Source organism: Moschus berezovskii, chromosome X (assembly GCF_049115385.1).
Source record: "Moschus berezovskii isolate FMDL1 chromosome X, NW_MosBer_1.0, whole genome shotgun sequence".
NCBI classification, from domain to species: Eukaryota; Metazoa; Chordata; class Mammalia; order Artiodactyla; family Moschidae; genus Moschus; species Moschus berezovskii.
In genome coordinates, this window is record NC_142488.1 from 57027403 (window position 1) to 57048392 (window position 20990).

The 20990-nt window shown below is 36.4% G+C and overlaps 1 protein-coding gene across 1 annotated transcript in view; it reads right to left on the reverse strand.

Annotated features, from left to right (window-relative positions):
• Positions 1 to 1349: 1349 nt before the first annotated feature.
• Positions 1350 to 20990, reverse strand: part of RP2 (RP2 activator of ARL3 GTPase) — a 49163-nt gene continuing 29522 nt past the window's right edge. The window contains exons 3-5 of the mRNA XM_055438654.2: positions 20638 to 20752; positions 5809 to 5894; positions 1350 to 4318 (exon numbers count right to left, since the gene is read on the reverse strand). Of these exons, the coding sequence (XP_055294629.1) occupies positions 4235 to 4318; positions 5809 to 5894; positions 20638 to 20752 (285 nt within the window). The 3' untranslated portion in view covers positions 1350 to 4234. The remainder of the gene's footprint in view (positions 4319 to 5808; positions 5895 to 20637; positions 20753 to 20990) is intronic.

A 20990-nucleotide genomic window follows, 5' to 3' on the forward strand; every position in this document is an offset into this window, starting at 1 on the left:
CCTAAGCTCTCTCGAGGTGGGAAGATGTCAAGAGATAAAGAGGGAGGATAACATCTGAGAGGGACTAAGTGACTTTCCCCACAAGCCCAAAGCAACTAGCTGACTGCTGTTTAACTCAGCCCCAGCATCAACAACTCAGGTTTATGCAACACGTTTCCTCATTAAATGGGCTTCCCTGGTGGCTCAGCTGGTAAAGAATCCGCCTGCAATGCAGGAGACCTGGGTTCGATCCCCGGGTTGGGAAGATCCCCTGGAGAAGGAAAAGGCTACCCACTCCAGTATTCTGGCCTGGAGAATTCCATGGACTGTATAGTCCATGGGGCCACACAGAGTCACACATGACTGAATGACTTTGACTTGACTTTCCTCATTAAATAAAACCTGAATATGAACATTCGATGAAAAGTTAAGTCAGAAACCGCTGTGCTCTTATCCGTTTACAATGCATACCACTGATGTTCTTAAAGCTCCCTGTTCTTAAAGCCACAAGAGAAGCCCTTAAGGTCCAGTAATGTGATCATTACATTTAATAAATGTGCAAAGAGTTGGACACAATTGAGCGACTTTCACTTTCACTGGACCCTAAGCTACTCTCTATGAATACAAAGGTTTCTAAGCCTTGATTTCAGTGCTTGAGGAGTTAATGCTGCTGCTAAGTCACTTCAGTCGTGTCCGACTCTGCGTGACCCCATAGACGGAAGCCCACCAGGCTCCCCCTTCCCTGGGATTCTCCAGGCAAGAACACTGGAGTGGGTTGCCATTTCCTTCTCCAATGTGTAAAAGTGAAAAGTGAAAGTGAAGTCGCTCAGTCGTGTCTGACCCTTAGCGACCCCACGGACTGCAGCCTACCAGGTTCCTCCATCCATGGGATTTTCCAGGCAAGAGTACTGGAGTGGCTTGCCATTGCCTTCTCCGGAGGAGTTAATAGTCTAGGACAAAGCTTCTCCAACTTTAAGGTGTGTATGAAGTATGTTAATCACTTAGTTGTGTTCGACTCTTTGTGACTCCCTGGATTGTATCCCACCAGGCTCCTCTGTCCATGGAATTCTCCAGGCAAGAATACTAAAGTGGGTAGCCATTCCCTTCTCTAGGGGGTCATCTCCCCTCCTCAAACACTCTACCAAAAAAGAAACCCAAAACCATTTTCACAAAAAAGTTTTCATTACTAAAATTAAAATGAAATTTGACTTTTTAAGATTATAATTTTAAAGGATGAAATATTTTTTAGAATGGATTTTGAAGGAGAATCATAGCCTAATTACAATATCTTCTCTTCCTGTGGAAAACAGAGTGAAAAATGAGAAAAAAAATTTTAAACTCAGCACATCAAGAATTATCCAATAAGCAGGAAGTAATTTTTGCTGCTGTCTTGTACAGTTCTGTTTTTTCCCCCAAATGCTCTAAATGTACATGTAGATGCATTATACATAGAAATAATAATAATAAATGTTATTTTAAAAACTCACCAATCTGAAGTTTCTCTGATTTATGGGCTGGGAGAGGGAGAAGCTAGATAGAAAGGCTGGTAAATTTGGTAGTAATTTAAAAATAAGGCCTACTTAAATAAATCTGAAAGTATGTCACAATTTGCTATTTTCTCAAATATGGAAGAAAAACATGCCTAAACTCAGTAAGTATTCAATCATAACAAAATGTATCTTTTAACAAAGGGAACATGATACTGGAAATTCCTCAGATTAAAATAGGTTTTTTACTTCCTCTGCATTTCTCCAGAGAGCTTTGTACACACAACATGGCATACAGTTCATTTCTCATTAATATAAGACAGATTAGACCACTGTATTTTACTTTTATCATTAAAAAAGTTGTGTCATGATCAAATTTTGGTACACATATGAATAAATTTATACTATAGAAGTGCTCTTCAAAAATTAGTGTTAAATCATTTTCATTTTGACAATATTTATTACAAATCACATTTTATAAACTAGATAAATTACATACAAAAGTTAGACATAAATATATAGAAATAAAAAGCAGTACTATAGACACAAGAGAAATAAGCTAATATAGTGTCTAAACATCTATAACTTAATAAAATTACTAAGTTTTCATTGCTAATACATTTGCATGAATTCAAAAGCTATTCAGAAATAAAATGTATAATACTAATTATAATCAAGGTTTAAAGTGATAGAAACAACAACCATAGCACTACTTATTTTTAAAAATCTTTTCACACATTCAGAAGCAAGAACTGTCGTAAAAGACAAATTAAATTTGGGTAAAAGCTCTTACCTAACTGAAGAGTATAAAATTTTAGGCTTTGGTTAATAGACACTAAATTTAGTGGAAACTTTTAAATTAACATCTCCCTTATATGTAATATTCCTGAGTTTTTGCTAAAATACCATAGATAAAGAACTCAGTCTATAGTGTTGCATAACATTGTACTATATTTTTGGAAGACAAAAAGTATCATGATTTTTAAAACTGTAAATAATGAGATTTAATAATATAATTATGATCAGAAAGAATATGCTTAATTTAGCTTACCTATGAGAAAAATTAATGCCCTCTGACCACTATTTGGCAAAGCTCATTTGTAAATCATGATCAAAATTATATTAAACCCATCACTGATTTTTATTTGCATCTTATAAAATCATTTTGATTTTAATGAGAGGTTATGTAGTACAGAATGCTCTTGTAAAAAGACTGAAATGATATGATGCTAATACAAGGTGAGGCACAGGATAGGTGGTCAACATTCCTTATTAGTTTAAAGTGAAAAGTCTTTTAATATATTATTTCTGAACATTGGACATACAATACAGTAGTTGTAAATGAATCTGAAAATATCCACAAAGAGTTTAAACGTGAAAATAAATTGTTAGAAACAATTGTAAGAGGAATTTTTACAAGTGATTTTTTTCAGTCTTAGTTTTATCAAAATAGAATTAAATTTAAAAATAGACCTATGAAAGCTAACTTCCAATTAGCTACTCTGTTTGGAGAAGGAAATGGCAACCCACTCCAGTATTCTTGCTTGAGAAATCCCATGGATGGAGGAAGCTGGCAGGCTATAGTCTATGGGGTTGCAAGAGTTGGACACGACTGAGCAACTAAGCACACAGCACATAATGTAGATGGCAGGTTCAGTCCCTTCTCACAAGATTAACCTGTCAAAATCTTCTGATTACTTTCCATTACAACAACCCTCTTAAATCAGTTTTCCCTGGGCACTGAATCAATGCACCTAAGGACTGGTCCAAGAATGTGGATTTTTAAACAAGTAGCTCCCTCCTGCCCCCTGGTAAATTATTATGTTCAGGTTGATTTGGAAAATAATGCTTTAAAGCAACCAAAATAATGATCAGACTTGAACACTGATTGATAGGAATTTATCTAGCTTCTTAACAATCTGCATAGCTCATCAAGATGCTTAAGTATTTCCTACTTAAATATGCTGCAAGGTTTTGTTTTAATTCTAATAGCTCATAAGAGTTGATAAAACAGTAATCACCTTTGTGAAATGCTGGTGATTGGGCTTCTATAGTTTCATTATTCCATATACCTTTTCCTACCAGGAAGCAGAAGAGTCATCTAACAGTTTTATTCAAAAACTAAACAATGTGGAATATATTCAAATAAGCATACTACTCACAACTGTTTAAAATAGTCTTTAAACAGTTATACCAACATGAGTTACTTGCAAAACTGGTTATCAAATACCTATTAATTAAAAAATTCAATTTACAAAGTATTATGTCAACTCTGTATACAAAATCTCATTTTCCATATTATAGAACTAGGAAGCAAATATTTAACTGGATATGTATACATGAAAAATGTACACAGGTTCATTTTAACTGATCAACTAGTAAGGAATCCTTTTAAATTAAAAAAGAAAATGGAAGATATTCTCAAACAAGTATTATAGAGTACTGAGTAAAGTGTAAATTAGAGATTTGAAAGAACGTTTAATTAGGATTAAAATAATGAACTGCTAGTCACTTCTGTTTTCTAATAACAGTATCATATGCAGAGAAAACCTACAAGCTCACTGAACTGGGTTAAATGGTTTTTAAGCTGATTAAAACTACTTAATTTAAAACAAACTCCTTCCGAACCTCACGTAAATGATGCAGTATTCAACAATTTATTTTAAAAATGACTTCAACAATTTTAGCATCAGTTTTTTAAAAAAAGCCATTGCTAACATAAAAATTGAAAAGGGATTAATATGAAGTCCTTGGTTCCGCATTGCACTTCATATTCCCATCTGTATATCAGCAAAATTGTAGAAGCTGTCTACATCTCCAGGTGCCGTCTCCTTGCTTTCTGATACAAATATCTACGTTAAATGTAAGAGAAAAAATAACATATTAGTAATCCCCAAATTCCAAAGCCCACATTCTCCACAAAGCAGTCAAAAGCTTGCTATTTAAAAGAAATTCAAGTACATCATTTAATATTTAATCTGGATTTTCTGTAGAAATCATGCAGTATAGTTTCAATTAGCTATGATGTAAATGGAGCTCTTTTAAAAGCACTTATGATATAATTAAAGTCTTTGCTTTATAATACTTTGGTTGTATTTTACTACTCTTGGAATTTCAGTTTTTAAAATATGGAAACCAATATTATGAAAGCTACTGAATAAAGAGATTTATGTAAAGAGATTTATGTAAAGAAATCTTCTAATTTCTTCTATTTTCTAATAAGAATCTCAATAGACCAAGAAGCAAAACTTGAGATGATTTTTTTTTCAAAGCTGCTAAAGATATTTTACTAATTTTAAATTAACTATTTTCCAAACATCAACAAAGCAGTACTCAATAGAACCCTTCAAAAACAGCTTTTATAAATGTCTGCCAGAAATCAGAGGAGACCTGAGTTCTATTTATCTTTATCATAACTAGCTGAATGACGCTGACAATTTAATCAACCTCTCTGAGCTCCATTTCCACATCTGTAAAATGAGAAAGTTGGATTAGATAATCTTTAACTCATTCAGATCTAAAAGCTCCAAATCATATAAACATTTTCTGTTTCCTTTTCTATTCAATCTGATTATATTTGCCCTCTCCCTTAGTACTTGTTGCAATGATCAAATGAGACAAAAGACAAAGTACTTTAAATTATGCAAATTCAAAGGTCCATAAGCTAAATCAGACTACAAAACCAAACATTTCCTCTCAGATATTTATAAAAAAAGTTATATATATTCATTTAATCCCCTTTATGTTTGGTTTCTAAGCTATATTAAGTTAAAATTTGAAATTCTTAATCAACCACATCTAGAAAATACCTACATGTAATGATTTCTAGATATAGCTCAAGTTTTGATGAAGTATTACTGAAGCAAATAAAAGTAAACACTGGGCAATAGGCTTGTCCTTTTAAAGTATACAATCTTAGAAATGTAACATTTTCAGCATATCACCATTTTTATTTATTTGCTACACTGTGCTGCTTGTGAGGTCTTAGTTCCCTGACCAGGGATGAAATCTATTCTGCCTACACTAGGAGCATAGATTCTTAAGCACTGGACTGCCAGGGAAGTCCCAACATATTTTTAAAAAAGGAAGAACTTGAAGAGACATTTGGTGAGACATTTGACTTTAGAAACACATATGATTGAGATTTTTAACACGTAGACACTTACTTTATAAATTTTTAAGCTATTAAAATTTCAGTTTGGCAAGGAAAAACCAAAGCTTAGTTCCCAATTGTTTACCAAAAGTTCTAAAAATCATGATGTGCTAAAAGTACTATTAAATTGTAATGAAAAGAGAAGGAAATAAAAGGTTCGATTGAAATATAGTCAATAGTATCTTGTACCTTGGTCCCCCTGAATGTCTCGTTGACAATAAGTTGACATCCTTCTACAGCGCCATCTCCATTGAACTCCAAGGCAATAACAGGACCTATAAGCAAACCCAGGAAGTGTTGTCTTATCATGAACACAAATCTATTCTCAAATTAATATTTTTATTCTTCCTTGAAAAATCTACAGCCTTTTTTTGGGGATAAGAGAAAAGAAAGAAGAGAGTAGACACATAGGACACATCACTTCAGCTACTTCTTACTCTAATCATAAAACAAATTAACATAGAGTCTCATCACATGACAAGTAGCTTCAGTGCCATTACAGGTCTAGTGTCACATTTTTAAGTGTTGTAAATAGTCTGGCTTTTCTGGTTTTCATTCTTCTATGAAAACCATAAAAAGTCCACCCATTTAGCAGTACATAAAATAGCTGATAAAATGACAAATAAGATCAAAAGCTATTCAAGTCATTTTGCCAGGTAGCCAGTCTTTTTTCCAACTCTCCTACTTACAGCCAAGTTTTGGGCCACCAATAATGAAGCTAAGCCAAGTAGGAATTGAGGCCAGGTACCAAAAGTCATGACCATCTGAAAGTGTTCTCTTGAATGTACCATAAAACTATATTCTAGAACCAAAGAACAAGTTTTTATTTTTTAATTCTCTGGATAGAACATTTGTGCCTCCTTTTCCATACTTAATTTGATTACTTTTAAACCATCTGTACTTGAAATTCTGGTGTAAAGATTAGTGATTCAGTTTGGGCTTGGATTTAAATGTAGCACTGGCACTACTGGTGTCAAGTTGTTGGCAAACATGGCCATAAGTGAGCCAAACAAAACAAGCCTTTCAATTCAATTCAATTTTTGTCAGTTATATTCCTAATAGATTTGCTCTTTGCTGCTGCTAAGTCACTTCAGTCGTGTCCGACTCTGTGCGAGCCCATAGATGGTAGCCCACCAGGCTCCGCCGTCTCTGGGATTCTCCAGGCAAGAACACTGGAGTGGGTTGCCATTTCCTTCTCCAATGCATGAAAGTGAAAGTGAAGTCGCTCAGTCGTATCCGACTCTTCGCGACCCCATGGACTACAGCCTACCAGGCTCCTCCAACCATGGGATTTTCCAGGCAAGAGTACTGGAGTGGGTTGCCATTGCCTTCTCCAATAGATTTGCTCTTTATCTCCCAGTAATGTAGAGGTTCTGACCTCCAGGAAATTACAAATTTCTTGATAAAAAAAGACATAAATCTATTAAACAGTATCTATTAAACTCCAAAAGTCTACATGCAATAAGTGCTGGAGAGGGTGTGGAGAGAAGGGAACCCTCTTACACTGTTGGTGGGAATGCAAACTAGTACAGCCACTATGGAGAACAGTGTGGAGATTCCTCAGAAAACTGGAAATAGAACTGCCATATGATCCAGCGATCGCACTCCTGGGCATACACACCGAGGAAACCAGAATTGAAAGAGACACATGTACTCCAATGTTCATTGCAGCACTGTTTATAATAGCCAGGACATGGAAGCAACCTAGATGTCCATCTGCAGATGAATGGATAAGAAAGCTTTGGTACATATACACAATGGAGTATTTCTCAGCCACCAAAAAGAATGCATTTGAATCAGTTTTAATGAGGTGGATGAAATTGGAGCCAATTATACAGAGTGAAGTAAGCCAGAAAGAAGAACATCAATACCGTATATTAACGCATATATATGGAATTTAGAAAAATGGTAACCTGAACCCTGTATAAGAGACTGCAAAAGAGACATAGGCATTTAGAACAGTCTTTGGGACTCTGTGGGAGAGGGTGAAGGTGGAATGATTGGAGAGAATGGAATTGTAGCATGTATATTATCATAAGTGACCAGTCCAGGTTCGACGCATAAATTTTCCTCTGTTCAAAAAAAAATAAAATAAAATAAACAGTATGGAACAAGGGAGAATAATGAAGTATTAAGGAAACAAATACTAAGATGAATGTAGACATGTGACTCAGAACAAGGCACAAGAAGAAGAGAAAAAGGCTTGTGATTTAATACAGACAACACACACAGAAAAGGCAGTCTATGTCACAGTCAACTATACAGTTAGATACAGTGAACAAGTTTAAGGGTGAGTTTTGGCAGCATCACAGTATGTAGATCAAGATAGGTGCTGAGTAAAGAAGGTAACTGAGGAATATTTTCTCAGAAAAAAAAATGGATGAGTCTATGTCTGAGGCAAGAAATGAGTAAGATCAACCTGGAATATCTTGTTGAGCCAAAAAACAATCAGGCTATCAAAGACCAATAGGGTTTTATCAAAAGGATATAGGAGTCAGCTTGATGAGGCTACTAATGGCCCAAGATGATACATAGTGAGATCAGAAAGAATGATGATGGCAACACAAGCTCATAATAACATTCAAAAAAGACACAAACAAAATTAATTTGACACCACTGAAGGTTGCTAGGGCACCAACTTTTTACTCTGAAAATTGATGTTTAATGATTTTTCCTTTATTTACTCCACATTTCTGATATGAAGCATCTTTCAAGTTAGCCAAATAGCTCACTGTACAAGAAGTTCTGTTAATATCCATTAATAAATGCAGAGGTAGTGACACAATTAGAAAATGATCATTTTGAAACTGTTAATAAAATAACTGGATCAGGCAACAATCATCAATGGCTTTAGCATCCCACAGGGAAGACTGACAGCAAACTACAATAAAGATTGTCACCACCTGAGCCGAAGAATCTTAGCATCACTAGAAGTACAACAATCAAACATTATGTGCTTTCTCATTACAGAAAAGAGTACAACCTGTGAAATATTCTTACCCTCCACCCCCCAAAAAAAACTCCTTAAACCTGAGTGTAAACAAGGTTTTGATTTAACTTCTAATCCACAAGAACTACAGAAGGACATTAAACAAACCCGTGCATACTATGGGACAATTGACCAGATTTCTTTTACAAGACAAAGGCATGAAACAAACAGGGGACGGGGAACACCTGTTTCTGGTTAAGAGTGATATAAGATACAAAACAATCACATCCAGTGAGTGAGGAGGCCAATTTTAGATCTGGATCAAATTAATTGTAAAAAAATATAAAGAATGTCTTTAGACAATTAGGGAAATCTGAATATGGACTAGTCAGTAGATATTAAGAAATTGTTAATCATGTTGGATATGTTAATACATACCACTTAGGAGAACATTTGTGTAGTATATAAATTATATCTTTATTTAAAAAGAAAACATTCATTTGTAATTTCATTTTGTTTAAGACACATAATGAAATATTTAGGGATGAAATGACAAGACATCAAAACTTGATTAAAATACTTCAGCAGAAAAGAATATAGATTATTTTTAAAAGTATGGCAAAAAGTTGATAAAACTGGGGTATGGGTACACATGGAGTCACTGGAAGCTACTTTAGAGTAGAGATAGTACATACAGAAATTTGCAAAAAAAAGTCTAAAAAAGCATTTTAAACTGAATAAATATTGAACTAAAAAGAAAAAGTTGATAATGTAGGGTTTCCAGTTTTGCAGAGAATGGAAAGTTTTAATTAAGGTAGAATGGAATATGCTTTTATTCAGGATCACTAAAAGATACATATATATACACACACATATATATTATATATATATAAAGTCAGACATTTATTACTGAAAGTTCCTGTATTCTACAAAGACAATAAAATCTAGAAATTGGAAATACAGTTTTGGTAGAATTACCCAAGTATGCAACTTGGTTGCTATCCTTTGAATAGAACATTAAGAACTTCTGATAAGTGACTTAATTTGCCAACAAAGAAACATCAACCAAAAAGGTGGACATGCATATCAATTTTGATTAACATGTGTGCATTACCGTAGATTTTAAAAAACTACACCACCAACAATGCCGTTTTAAGCAGTTCTAGTCATCTCTAGTCATCTAATGACGAGGACTACAATGACTTCCAAGTAATTACTTCAAGTGATTATTTCAAACCGAATTATGAGGTCAAGAAGATCACTGGTCATGTTTTTAGTGCTTTAACGTGACTGCCTTATCAAATAGCTTTCAGTAGTTTTAAATCTAAATATTTGAACTGTCATGAAAAAAAATGTGAGACTCTGAAGTAAACAAAAATGATTTCTGCATATCCTATCTAATGAACTCTGTGTTATTTAACACGACCTTGGAACAAGCCATTATCACATTTCAGTTAGATTACAGCAGCAGCCTCCCAGCTGGTCTCTCCGTTTTTCTCTTAGAGTAACCAGAATGATAAAAGCTACATTTTAAAGGGAAAATGGCATTCCTATGCTCTAAAACCTCCAGTAAAATATGTCTATATTTTTCTTATTTTTAATTGTTCTAAAAATAATGGACAGTTTAGGGAGCAGTTGTCTCGGGATTACCTGAGATGCTGTCTCCCAGGCTTGAAGTCCTAAAACTTTCCACCCAAATAAAACACAACTCTTAACATTTAGGTTGTGGATATGTTTTTCTAGTTGACACTTAAAAAATATATTTATTTGGCTGCTCTGGGTCTTAGTTGCAGCATGTGAACTCTAAATTGTGGCACATAGATCTCATTCCCTGCCCAGGGACCAAACCCAGGCCCCCTACATTGGGAGTGTGGAATCTTGGCCACTGGGCCACCAGGGAAGTGCCTTGTTGACACTTAAGGTTCCAGTTCTCATAAATATGGATCAATTTGTACCATAGAAGGACAGTGAATGTGAAAAAGAACTGCAGAAAGAACCTGAGGACAATGAACATGAAAAAGAGCTGCAGAAAAACTTGAGGACAGTGAACATGAAAAAGAAGAACTGCAGAAGAAACTTGGTTTTACCCTACACATGCATAGCTTAATACTCAACAACAGAATCAAGACAGAACTCTAAGCAGAAATTTAGAGTAATTTCTTTGTAAAGCTGCTCCTCACCGTTATTTCCTATAAAACCCATCTGCCTACACCCAGAGAAACTGATCTTATTCCTTTCAAATGAAGGATACCATCAGGTTTTCCTGGTATCACTTTTCTTGAAACTTAAGTCTGCAATTGTCTCAAGGCAGAATGCCAAGATCATCAGGAGACTCAATTTGTCTCTCTCTACTTAGGGAAACACATTCTAAAAGGGATTCTGATAATGATATTTTACATTTATTTCAATAATTTGAAAATTATATCAGAAAAGATGTACAGAGAGCTTAGTATAAATTGTTAACTTCATTTTTTATAAAGAAAGATTATAGTTAGGAGTGCATGGTACCTGTTAAAGAATTTTTTCCAAAGTTAGAAAAGAATATTTGACTAACAGTCTTGGAGAAAAATAGTTCATATATCACACTTATTCCCTCTTTTATTGAGAAGCTCTCCTGAAGTCATGTAAGAATCTGTGAAAGAGAAATAATGCATAATTCAGGGAGAAGGGAGGGAAGAGAAGGGCAGTAAAAAAGAAAGAAGAGGAACAAAATAGAGAAAACCAGTAGGAAATGCTGGCAACTGTGGAGAAGGAGGAACAATGAGGGGTAAAAGGAAAAAAGAAGAGAAGAGGAGTAAGAAGAAATGGAGGAAACAATGTTACTTCATCTCTAAGATTGTGAATAAGGCTTGTCCAGAACTTTCATTATACTTCTGTTGAAGCTTGATTATCAAAAAAGGAGAAAATAAGCCCCGTATAAACGACATGAGAAACAAACAAATGGTAAGTAAAAATATTTAGAAATAACAATGGTAAAAAGTTTAAAACAGTAGGATGAATATAAAAAAGAAAAATAAAAACTTTTTCTTCCATAAGCTTTCTTTAAAACTGAAATAAAGGGCTTCCCTGGTGGTCCAGTGGTTAAGAATCTGCCTTGCAATCATGCAGAGGACACCGGTTTGATCCCTGGCCCAGGAAGATTCCACATGCTGCAAGGCAACTGAGCTCGCATGCCGAGCGTATGTGCTCTGCAACAAGAGAAAGCCCTGCAATGAGAAGTTCTGACACTGCAACTAGAGAGTAGCCCCAGATCGCCAGAACTGGAGAAAGCCCGTGTGTAGCAACAAAGACTTCAGTTCAGTTCAGTCACTCAGTCGTGTCCGACTCTTTGTGACCCCATGAATCACAGCACGCCAGGCCTCCCTGTCCATCACCAAGTCCCCGAGTTCACTCAAACTCATGTCCAACAAGTCGGTGATGCCATCCAGCCATCTCATTCTCTGTCGTCCCCTTCTCCTCCTGCCCCCAGTCCCTTCCAGCATCAGAGTCTTTTCCAGTGAGTCAACTCGTTGCATGAGGTGGCCAAAGTATTGGAGTTTCAGCTTCAGCATCAGTCCCTCCAATGAACACCCAGGACTGATCTCCTTTAGAACGGACTGGTTGGATCTCCTTGCAGTCAAAGACTTAATGCAGCCAAAATTAAATATTTTTAAAAACTTTAAAAAATGAAATAAAGAATATAGTTATTCAAACACTGAGATCACACTCTTAAGTACCTCCATTTTTTTTTCCACTGAAGGATATTTTACATATTCCTTTTATGTTTCTCTAATAATAAAGGATGTTGAGTTCCTCACTTACTTACTTGTACTGTGAATGCTTCATATCCATTGCTTCTTTTTATTGGACTTTTGGATTCTCTTTGCTGATTAGTAGTATATATAAGTCATAGTAATAAGGCCTTTATATGTGATATTATGTACAAATGATCAAAGCGTATCTAGAATTTGTTCCCTTCTCTCCACCTCTTCCCACAACAATGGTCTTACTGCACAATATTTCTCTCCTGAGTGACTACAATAATCTTACAACCTTATTTCTTGTTTCTGCTGAAAAGATATTAGATGCCCAGAAGCGTTTCTGTGGTTAGGGGATTAACAGTAGACAACTCTTGTAGAGGGACAACTTCTGATAGACTGAATGTGTTCTTGAATGTCTATTAAAATCCTTGAGAAAAAGAAAAAAATAACTGACAGTCTAATAATGTGAACAATGCATTAGGTGTTGGAGAATCCCAGGGACGGCTGACCCTGTGGGCTGCTGTCTATGGGGTCGCACAGAGTCAGACACGACTGAAGTGACTTAGCAGCAGCAGCAGCATATATAACAGTAAAACATATAGCAATGACACAAGGATAGGAAGAAAGATTGAGAATATGATGTTATTAGGTCCTTATAAAATACAAGCAATGTGGTATAATACTATTATAAAGTGAAAGTGAAAGTCACTCAGTCGTGTCCGACTCTTTGCGACCCCATGGACTATATAGTCCATGGAATTCTCCAGGCCAGAATACTGGGGTGGGTAGCCTTTCCCTTCTCCAGGGGATCTTCCTAACCCAGGGATCAAAGCCAGGTCTCCCATACTGCAGGTGGATTCTTTCAGCTGAGCCACAAGGGAAGCCCAAGAATACTGGAGAAATTATTTAAATATGTATACTGTAAAACCAAAGGTAACCATTAAAGAAGAGTTAGGAAAAGAAGTATAAATAAATCAGTCAATAGGGGAGATAAAATAAAATGTATTTTATTAAAAAATACCCAGTTAAACAGAAAAAGAGTTAACAAAGAACAAATGGAACAGAAAGCAGCTAGCAAGATGGTAGATGTTGATCCAACTATAACAATCTCTTTCAATACGAATGATGTAAACATAGCAGTTAAAAGGCAGAGACTGTCAGATTGGATTGAAAAGCAAGAACAAACTATACACTGTCTACAAAAAATTCATTTTAGATACACAGATTTTGATAAGTTAAAAGAAAATGAATAAAAATATATAATGAAACACTAACAACCAAACAAAAGCTGCAGTAGTTGTATTTCAGACGAAGCAGATTTCAGAACAAGGAAGATTATCAGAGACAAAGAGGGACATTACATAACGATAAAAGATTCTTTAAGAAGACGTAATTCTATATGTGGTATGCACCTAAAAACAGAGTTTCAAAATTCATAAGGCAAAATCTGGTAGGATTTGTAAAAAGAAATAGACAAATGCACAATTATAGTTGAAGACTTTGACACCCTTCTCTCTTTAATTTATAGAACAAATAAGCAGAAAATCAGTAAGGATACAGATGACCTGAATAGCACCATCAACCAAACCAATCTAGTGGACATATACAGAACATTTCATGAAACGAAAGCAGTTTATACATTCTTCTCACATGCACACAGACTAGGAAGAACCTTATCTTTTTAAAGAAAATAGAAATCATACAATGTGCATTTTCAGACCATAAGAGCATTAATCTAGAAATCAGTAATAGCAACATATCTGGACAATCTCTCAAATGTTTGGAAAATAAACGTTACACTTCTTAATAATCCATGGATCAAATGGAAAGTCTCAAGGGAAACTACTACATCAGGGGTCAGTACACATTTTCTGTAAAGGGCCAGATGGGAAACATTTTAGGCTTAGTGTCTAAATACAATGTTTGCCACAACTAATCAGCTCTGCAGCAGAGATGTAGCAGCAAAACATAATAAATAAACAAGTGTGGCTGTGCTCTGATAAAACTTCATTTACAAAATATACAGTAGGCCATACTTCGCCAAACCCTGAGTTAAATGAAAATAAATCATATCAAAATTGGCAGGATGCAGCTACAGCAGCACTTAAAGGAAAATTTCTAACACAAAATACATATACAGTCAATCTTCATTATTTGCAGGGTCCTTATTTGCTAATTGCTACTTGGTAAAATTTATTTTACCAAACAGGCAAAATATTTTATCTAATATCAATACTTACACTTTTTTCATGGTCATTCATGGATGTATACAAAGTGGCAAAAAATATGAGCTGCCTCACATCCATGCTCCAAGGTAAATTTGAACAAAGTGATGCTCTGCCTTCTTATTTAAGCATTCATTCTGTAAACAAGTGGCTTTTTCACAGTCCATTTAGTACCACATTTTTATATGTTTTGTTGGTAATACTTGTATTTAAAACAGCCTTCAAATGCAGTGCTCAAGTACAGTCTAATGTTCTTAAGCTTAGGAAATCTATGATGTGCCTTACAGAGAAAATACCTGTTATTAATAGATAAGCTTCATTCAGGTACAAGTTATAGTGCTGTTGGCTGTGAGTTCAATGTTAATGAATCAAAAAAATATACTAAATGAGGGCTTTAAACAGAAATACACACACAACAAGGTTATACTGATTGGTTGAAAGAAATGCTGTGACCAGAGACTTGCAGGAACCTAGCCCTACATTTCTCCTAGGAGAAGCAGTTCAGTACTCACTGATTCAATGTTCACAGCAACTTTATAAAACATATTTACTGTGAATAACGAGAATTACTCTATTAGAAAAGATGAAACCAGTAATGCAAACTAAAACCTTAAGAAACTAGAGAAAGAAGAGCAAATCAAACCTAAAGCAAATAAAAAGTAAATACGTATTAGAGCAGAAACCAATGAAACTTAAAAGAGAAACAGAAAAAAATTAATAAAACAGAGTTCTTCTTTGAAATTATCAGTGAAAGTGATAAACTCTATCAAGGCCAATGGGAGAGGGAGAAGTCTCAAATCACCAATAGGAGTATAAGAAGGACATCACTACTGATTCTTCATACATTAATAAGAATAAGGAAATACTATAAATTCTACACCTATAAATTTGATAACTCAGATGAAATGAAATAATTTCCCAAAAGACAAAAACTATCAAAACTCACCCAAGATGAAAAATATATCTTGAAGAGCTCTATATGTAATATCGCTCCTCCAGGGGATCTTCCTGACCCAGGGGTAGAACTCATGTCTCTTACATCTCCTGCACCAGCAGGCAAGTTCTTTATCACTCAAATGCTAACATTTGGCCACATTTGCTTTGCTACACACTATACACATACACAAACATGCACACAGACATGCACAAACACACACTTTGCATTGCTGAGCCATTAGAAAATAGTAGATATCATAACACTTCAGCATGCATCTCCTATATAAATGACCACAATACTATTATCATACTTAAGGCTACAACAATAATTCCATAATATCATCTTCAAAATTTCCCAGTTGTCCCCAAAATGACTTTTACAACTTTAGAGTTCACCCCATCTAATCCAAAATCCAATTAAGGTTCATTCCTTTCATTTAGTTGTTGCTGCTGCTAAGTCACTTTAGGAGTTGTTAGGTTTCATTTAATCCAGAACAGTCCCCCATTGTTTTTTTCCAAGGACGTTGCTGCAGAGCCCTCGCCAGTTACTTTGTAAAATGTCTTCCATTTTTGATTTGTCTCATTGTTCCCTCATGGTGTCATTTAACATGTCTCCAGATTTCCTTTATTCCCTATAAACCAGAAGCTAAGTCTTGGCTCAATTAGATTCAGGTAAAATATTTTTGGCAAGAATACTTCACAGATGATGTGGTATATAACTGCCACCACATCAAAGGAAATACAATGCCAGGTTGCTCTGCCATCACTGATGCTTACAGTACCCTGATGTAAAGGTACACTTCCCATTTGAATTAGAATGTGTGTGATGCTGTGAAAGTGCTGCACTCAATATGCCAGCAAATTTGGAAAACTCAGCAGTGGCCACAGGACTGGAAAAGGTCAGTCTTCATTCCAATCCCAAAGAAAGGCAATGCCAAAGAATGCTCAAAGTACCGCACAATTGCACTCATCTCACACGCTAGTAAAGTCATGCTCAAAATTCTCCAAGCCAGGCTTCAGCAATATGCGAACCGTGAACTTCCAGATGTTCAAGCAGGTTTTAGAAAAGGCAGAGGCACCAGAGATCAAATTGCCAACATCCGCTGGATCATGGAGAAAGCAAGAGAGTTCCAGAAAAACATCTATTTCTGCTTCATTGACTATGCCAAAGCTTTTGTCTGTGTGGATCACAATAAACTGTGGAAAATTCTGAAAGAGATGGGAATCCCAGACCACCTGACCTGCCTCTTGAGAAACCTGTATGCAGGTCAGGAAGCAACAGTGAGAACTGGACATGGAACGACAGACTGGTTCCAAATAGGAAAAGGAGTGCGTCAAGGCTGTATATTGTCACCCTGCTTATTTAACTTATATGCAGAGTACATCATGAGGAACGCTGGGCTGGAAGAAGCACAAGCTGGAATCAAGATTACTGGGAGAAATATCAATAACCTCAGATATGCAGATGACACCACCCTTATGGCAGAAAGTGAAGAGGAACTCAAAAGCCTCTTGATGAAAGTGAAAGAGGAGAGTGAAAAGGTTGGTTTGAAGCTCAACATTCAGAAAACAAGATCATGGCATCTGGTCCCATCACTTCATGGGAAATAGATGGGGAAACAGTGGAGGCATTGTCAGACTTTATTTTTTGGGGCTCCAAAATCACTGCAGATGCTGATTGCAGCCATGAAATTAAAAGACGATTACTCCTTGGAAGGAAAGTTATGACCAACCTAGATAGTATATTAAAAAGCAGAGACATTACTTTGCCAACCAAGGTCCATCTAGTCAAGGCTATGGTTTTTCCCGTGTATGGATGTGAGAGTTGGACTGTGCAGAAAGCTGATCGCCGAAGAATTGATGCTTTTGAACTGTGGTGCTGGAGAAGACTCTTGAGAGTCCCTGGGACTGTAAAGAGATCCAACCAGTCCATTCTAGAGGAGATCAATCCTGGGTGTTCATTGGAAGGACTGATGCTCAAACTGAAACTCCAATACTGTGGCCACCTCATGCGACGAGTTGACTCACTGGAAAAGACTTTGATGCTGGGAGGGATCGGGGGCGGGAGGAGAAGGGGATGACAGAGAATGAGACGGCTGGATGGCATCACCGACTCGATGGACATGAGTTTGAGCAAACTCCGGGAGCTGGTGATGGACAGGGAGGCCTGGCATGCTGTGATTCATGGGGTCGCAAAGAGTCGGACACGACTGAACGACTGAACTGAACTGATAACCTTTGAGTTAATTATTACATCAGGGTTTGGAAAATAGTGATTTCTGAAGTCTATCATTCCTTCTATGTTTACTAGCCCACAGTATTCTGTAAAGAGCAGAAGAGCTTTCCTTATTCCCTCTCTCCCTGCCCACCCTTTTGTTTGATGCTTGTGTGTGTGTGTGTGTGTTATTCTCTCAGTTGTGTCTGACTCTTTGCAACCCCATGGGCTGTAGCCTGCCAGGCTCATCTGTCCTTGGAATTCTCCAGGCAAGAATACTGGAGTTGCCATTCCCTTCTCCAGGTGCTTAATACACATCTATTAACTGAATATGTTAAAAAACTACTGATTTTTCAAATTAGATAAAAAGCATGGGCTGATGAATTTTATAGAGATATTCCTTAGATTATAAAAACAAATTTTAAACAGATGATTTGTTTGTGATTACCTAGATGAGAAACTGATTATTACTGTGAGACCATTTGGGGTCCTGGAGAACTGGTCATTTCAAGCTAATGGAAGAGTGCTTCCCTGGTGGCTCAGATGGTAAAGAATCTGCCTGCAATGCAGGAGACCCAGGTTCAATCCCTGACTTGGAAAGATCCCCTGGAGAAGGGAATGGCAACCCACTCCAGTGTTCTTGCCTGGAGAATTCCATGGACAGAGGAGCCTGGTGGGTTACAGTCCTTGGGGTCACAAAGAGTTGGACACGACTGAGTGACTAACACATACATAGGAAGCTTCTGAATCATGGGACTATCTAGCAGTCATTCATGATATCCGTGTAGACCATACAGTTAGGTAGATTCCAAGATGACTGGGTATGCTGGTCCATGGTTCCAGTGCCAATTTCCTCTCTCCTCTTTTTTTATTACCACTATGGATGCATGGATTTCTGTTGTTGTTAAATCAATTCCCTTATTATTGTGGGGTTTTTTGGGGGAGCCACACCACATGGCATGTGGGATCTTAGTTTCCTAAACAGGGATTGAACCCACACTCCCTACTTCATTATGCTTTCGATGCTCAAATTGTCCCAAATTTGACCAGTAGTAATTCCTTGAGATTCCTTTAAACCGACTCCTGTGACCTTTTGACATGGCCTCATTAGTCTCTAACTACTTCCTGTGGACATCTCTGATTTTAAAAGCTGTTTATATATTTATTTGCTGAAATTCTTAAAACATCTGTCCATTAGTTTGAGTTCTACTTTTTGCAGGAACAGAACACTTCTTCCATGTGGAATGTTACATGACTTAAAAACACGTACTATGGTTGGGTTAGAGCAATTCTATGAAACCACTTCACTAACATTACACGAGCATATAAATCATTAATTTAGGTCTATTCATATGCCCATTTCATCCCTAATCCTCACACTTTCAGATGTCTATTACACTTATTATTTGATTCAATTTTCTGAAAGCTGCTAAGGGTTTAAAGATTTATTTTCAAGGTTCCATCAGAATGTTCCTGTATCAATAAGGCTGCATCAAAGGAGCCAGGTAATACTTTCCTATAAATAATCTGGGATAGATTCATACACTGGTTAGAGACAGTCTATGGTACTACCAGAGGAATCACAAAAGTATATAAAATATATTGTATTAATATTTATGGGCTGAATCACACCCAGCATTAGTTATTAAGATTATCCTAACAATCCTCCAATATTTTCCTATAGCTTTTTGCAGTTCATTACAACTTATTTATACATAAAGAGCATATGAATGCAGATGTGACCCCTTTCCAGGGTATATCCAATCATCATTATGTATTATTATATATTTTGCTCAGGCCGGTCAAGAAAAGCCTGATGAGACTTCAGCAAACAACATCCCTGCTCTGACAGATGAACTCTAGAATCAGGACACCTTCAAATACATGGAGACAAACAGCAGTACTTCAGGAGTACACATGAACTCTAGTTCCTCTGTTTATTTCCAGCATCTGAAATTTACTGGTGGCATTTGCCCACTGGGGAAAACAATTCTAATTATGCATAGAAACTTAATCAATCATGTTAAGTACACAGAATGGTATGCCTTTTGATTTATATTTCTTATTTCTCTTCCAGTATGGTCAAAGCACACTCACTGAAGGCAGAAAGAATCCTTATCAAGTGCTTTATAACTGGCAGGGAGAAGGAAATGATTACTCACTATAGTATAATAATACAACAATAATAAAATAATAATTAAACATGATAAAATACATAATAACAAAATGTGACTTTCAAGAACTAAGATGACAGAACAGGGGAAGGAAAAAACCTAATGCCTAATGTCCAGTTGCAGTGGGGGGGTGTTTGCAGATCAGTGGTAAAGCATGTGCTTCACATGTATGAGGTCCCTTCCATCTGTCTTTGGGGCTTCCCTGGTGGCTTAGATGGTAAAGAATCTGTCTGCAATGTGGAAGACCCAGGTTCGATCCTTGGGTAGGGAAGACCCCTGGAGAAGGGAATGGCAACCCATTCCAGTATTCTTGCCTGGAGAATTCCATGGACAGAGGAGCCTGGCAGGCTACAGTCCATGGGGTCAAAAAGAGACATGACTGAGCGACTAACACTTTTACCTTTCACTTCACTGTGAAAGTGAAAGTCACTCAGTCGTGTCCGACTCTTTGTGACCCCATGTTCTTCTGTACAGTCCATGGAATTTTCCAGGCCAGAATACTGGAGTGGGTAGCCTTTCCCTTCTCCAGGGGATCTTCCCAACCCAGGGATCGAACCCAGGTCTCCCACATTGCAGGCAAATTCTTTACCAGCTGAGCCACCAGGGAACTAATATCTAGTTAATTATATATGGCATTTTGAATAATGTGAAATTTTGACATTTCTGAATGGTAACAGGAAAAACATAAAACAAATGACAAAGAGAAGACAATTTAAGAGAAATACTAAAGGCAAGAGTAAGTCAAAACAGCAGTTTAAGAGAATAACCACAAAAAATATACCAATCATCCAGAAGGTACCTTTGTTCAAAAGAGGAAGGAAGTCAGGTGCTTTTTCACGAAAAACCCTTTGAGCATCTTCGGCTTTCATTGACACCTCCTTTGTCTGAACTAGGAAAAAGCCTTTAGCAACCATCTGTAGGAAATAAAATTTCATTTAGATTTTAAAATGACCTGAGGCTAAAATAATGTTTTCCTATTCTACAATTTTTCTATATAAAATGCAATACAGCATTCTGATTTTCATTTTAGTTAGAACTGTAATTCAGGGTGTTTAACAAGTTTTCACATACATAAGATTCTTCCTTCCAGATGCATGGTTCTGGTTAAGAATGAGTACTGCAATGCTTACTGTTACAATTAAGAGCCAAAGA